The following is a 3,420-nucleotide window of genomic DNA, read 5'->3' on the forward strand; positions in this document are numbered from 1 at the left end:
ACCAATGCTCCATCCACCGAGCCACACCGGCTAGGTATATATATACATTGATGAGAGAGAAACATCAATGAGCTGCCTCCTAGATGCCCCCCACTGGGGATTGAGCCTGAAACCTGGGTATATGCCCTGACCAAGTATTGAACCAGCGACCTTTCGGGGTCCATGGGACAACACTGGACACTCAACCAACTGAAATACAACCGGCGGGGCAAGGGAGGTCAGTCTTATTCTCAAACATCACAAAGGGCATGGGAAAGTCAGCCTTCGGCAGGAACTCATGCAGTGCCGGCTCACAGTTGCAAGGGAGGCCCAGTCCAATTCCATCTCTCCCAGGAAGCCTCTCAGGGCCAGCTCTTCTTTCCCTGGTGCTCACGCTGCCGGACTCCTGGTGTCTCGTATTGTGTGGGGTCCTACTCATTGTGACATAGCTCTGTCTTCCCTACTCCACCAACTCTGACCTGACTGAGCCCAGGGGCCTCCATGGGGAGAGGCAGGCATTGTGACATCAAAGACCAGCACACATATACCCTGGCTGGTTTGGCTCAGTTGGTTGAGTGTGGTCCCATACAGTGAAATTCCCAATCAGGGCACATGTCCTGGTTGGGGGCTCGATCCCCAGTAGGGGGTATGCAGGAGGCAGCCAATAGATGTTTCTCTCTCCCTCTCCCTTCCTCTCTCTCTAAAATCAATAAAAACATATTTTTAAAAATTAAGAAGACCAGCAACAGCAGTAGGAGCTGCAGTATAGGGTCATGCCCAGGCATTAGAATCTCTCTGTTCCAGCTGCGTTCTGAAGCTGCACTGATGAGGTGAGAGGCCTGAAATCCAACCAACCCAGAAGTTCAAGCTCTTCCAAGTCACACTGGGAGCCCAGGGCTCTCAGGCAATCTGGCCCCTGGACTTCCACCTCCACATAATTCTGCCCTTGGCAGGGAAAGTGAGGGACAGTTGGTCAGCCAGCCTTGCTCAGTCATAGAGCTACGAAGACCACATCTGGGCACTGGCAAACAAGTCTGGAGAACTTGGAGGGCTGGAAGGCAGAGAGGCCCCGGGATGCCCACTAAAGCGGTTGATGAGGAGCTGGTTCATCCAGAGGAGTTGCCCACCCTGTGCGGTCACAGGTCAGAGGGGCCTCAGTCCAGGCACTTCCAGCTGTCCCCTCTCTTGCTGTACCTGAGCCCCATACCCTTGCTGAGGCCATCCCCCTTGGTCTCTCTGCCCTGCCTAGCCCCCCAACCCCTAACACACACACTAGGACCCCCTCAGGATTCAGCGGGCTCGTCTTCCCCAAAACACCCCCCACAACCCCAGACCTTCCAGCCAGCTAACCCAGTACAGTATTTCCCACCAAGAGGTTACTGTATTGAGCTGAGGGCTCCAGCAGCGGCAATTGCGAACTTCAGCCACCAGAGGGACTCAGCGAGCCCTGAGCGTGAAGGCGGAGCCCGAGCGCGGGGGGCGTGGCCTAGTGATGACCAAGCCCCGCCCCTACATCGGGCCCCGCCTTCAGGCCCTTCAAAACCCCGGAGGAGGGGATGGGTGGGGCAAAGCTGGATCAGCTGAGTGACAGTCACGGGACCGTGACCCGCTCCGCTTGGCTTCTTGGAGGAGAGGTAGGGATGAGGTGGGGGGCGTCTCTGAGTGTGGCAGGCCCGTGGTGGGACCCGTGGCGGGTAGATCCCCGGGGTTGGTGGGATCAGTCCTGGGGCTGGTCCCGGGCCCGAGGACAGCCCCACACACGGGTGGTGGTGGGGCGGACCCCAAGGGCTGGGTCCCCAAGCCCAGGAGACGGGTCAGACAGCCCACTCAAGCCTGGGGTGTTTTGGGCACAGAAGAGCCCGGTGAGGGGGCTGGAAACCAGGAAGATGGAGAGGTTGGGTCTGTCGGGGAGCTGAGCTTCCAAGTCCTAAGTTTCCCCCAGGACATGGAGAAGGAACGAGAGACTCTGCAAGCCTGGAAGGAGCGCCTGGGGCAGGAGCTGGACCGCGTGGTGGCTTTCTGGATGGAGCACTCCCACGACCAGGAGCATGGGTGCGCCTTTTCCTTCTCGTCTCAACATGGTCTTTGCCCCGCCGCCCCCCCCCCGCCCCCCAGCAGACTCAGATCTCCTGGGCCCGTGGGCTGTAGGGGGTGCAGGCCCCTTTTCCCCTTTGCTAACTTTGTGTCCCACAGGGGCTTCTTCACCTGCCTCGGCCGCAACGGGAAGGTGTATGACGACCTCAAGTATGTCTGGCTGCAGGGGAGGCAGGTAAGGATGTGCTGAGGCTTGCAGCTCCCCCAGGGGCATAAGCCAAAGTCAGGCTTACGGTCCACGCATGCATACACACCCACACCACAAGGCCTGTCATCTCAGAACACTATTCCTCTCTGGACAGGGCATCTAGGACTCCCCCTCATCCCAGCCCTGAGGTCCCTGCTGCTCCCCGCTTAAGCTGTGTTCCCTCTGCCCCTCCAGGTGTGGATGTACTGTCGCTTGTACCGCAAATTTGAGCGCTTCCGCCGCCCTGAACTTCTGGATTCAGCTAAAGCAGGTGTCCCCTCCCTGCCCCATCTCCCCAGAAGTTACTCCCAAGTTTACTCAATAGCTCCTGTGTGCATACTTCCTGCGGGTCGGGAGCGGGGGAGAGCGGGAGAGGGGAGTTTGTGGGTCTAGAAACAGTGATGGAAGGGGAGGCATTGTCCTCACCTGAGTTCTAGCATGTCAACTTCCCAACCACCAGGTGGCGAATTTTTGCTGCGCTACGCCCGAGTGGCACCTCCTGGGAAGAAGTGTGCCTTTGTCCTGACGCGGGATGGCCGCCCGGTCAAGGTGCAGCGAACCATCTTTAGCGAGTGTTTCTACATCATGGCCATGGATGAGCTGTGGAGGGTGACAGGGGAAGCACGTTACCAGGTGTGTGGGAGGAAGGCTGTCCTGAGCGTCTCTGTGCTCCGGGCTGTGCTGTGCATAGCCACGTGCATTCCCACTCTGCGTGCAAGCCCTTCCCCCCCGGCCCACGGGATCTGCTTTCAATGTTAATCGTTCCCCGGCCCTGCCTGCAGGCTGGATCTGCTCTCAATGTTAATCCTTCCTATGTTCCCCCGGGGCTCAAGGCTGCTGGCAACACCCTCCTTATTGCACTATGTTGTCACTGTGTGCCTAAGGGTGTCCCCCAGAAGTCTTGTTCGCTTCTGAACTCCCCTCGCCTGGTCACAAAGGGGCCAACCCTTGCCCAGCTTCCACCTGGAAGGGGGCCTTTCCCTCCTCCTGGGGCCCCTTAATGCTTTCAGTCCCAACCTCACTGCCTGGGAGTGGCCTATACCCCCAGACTGGGAGCCTCTGAGTCAGGGTGGGGCAGATCCACCCTGGCCCCCCACACCCAACCTGGGCCCAGGCCCGGAGTGGGCCCTGGGTGGAGAAAGGTGTCCTGTGAGTGGGTG

General features: G+C 59.0%; 1 protein-coding gene across 3 annotated transcripts in view; it reads left to right on the plus strand.

The window, feature by feature from the left end:
* The first annotated feature begins 1,507 nt into the window (after nt 1-1,507).
* Nucleotides 1,508-3,420, plus strand: part of RENBP (renin binding protein) — a 7,361-nt gene continuing 5,448 nt past the window's right edge. Inside the window, exons 1-5 of one of the 3 annotated variants that reach the window (XM_006766922.2) lie at nt 1,508-1,613; nt 1,922-2,031; nt 2,173-2,248; nt 2,456-2,531; nt 2,721-2,893. In XM_006766922.2, coding sequence (XP_006766985.1) covers nt 1,536-1,613; nt 1,922-2,031; nt 2,173-2,248; nt 2,456-2,531; nt 2,721-2,893 — 513 coding nt within the window. In that variant the 5' untranslated portion in view covers nt 1,508-1,535. Of the gene's footprint in view, nt 1,614-1,832; nt 2,032-2,172; nt 2,249-2,455; nt 2,532-2,720; nt 2,894-3,420 lie in introns of all 3 variants that reach the window. The other 2 variants (XM_015566009.1, XM_006766923.2) reach the window with 2 other exon arrangements.

The sequence above is a fragment of the Myotis davidii genome, unplaced genomic scaffold (genome assembly GCF_000327345.1).
Source record: "Myotis davidii unplaced genomic scaffold, ASM32734v1 scaffold462, whole genome shotgun sequence".
NCBI classification, from domain to species: Eukaryota; Metazoa; Chordata; class Mammalia; order Chiroptera; family Vespertilionidae; genus Myotis; species Myotis davidii.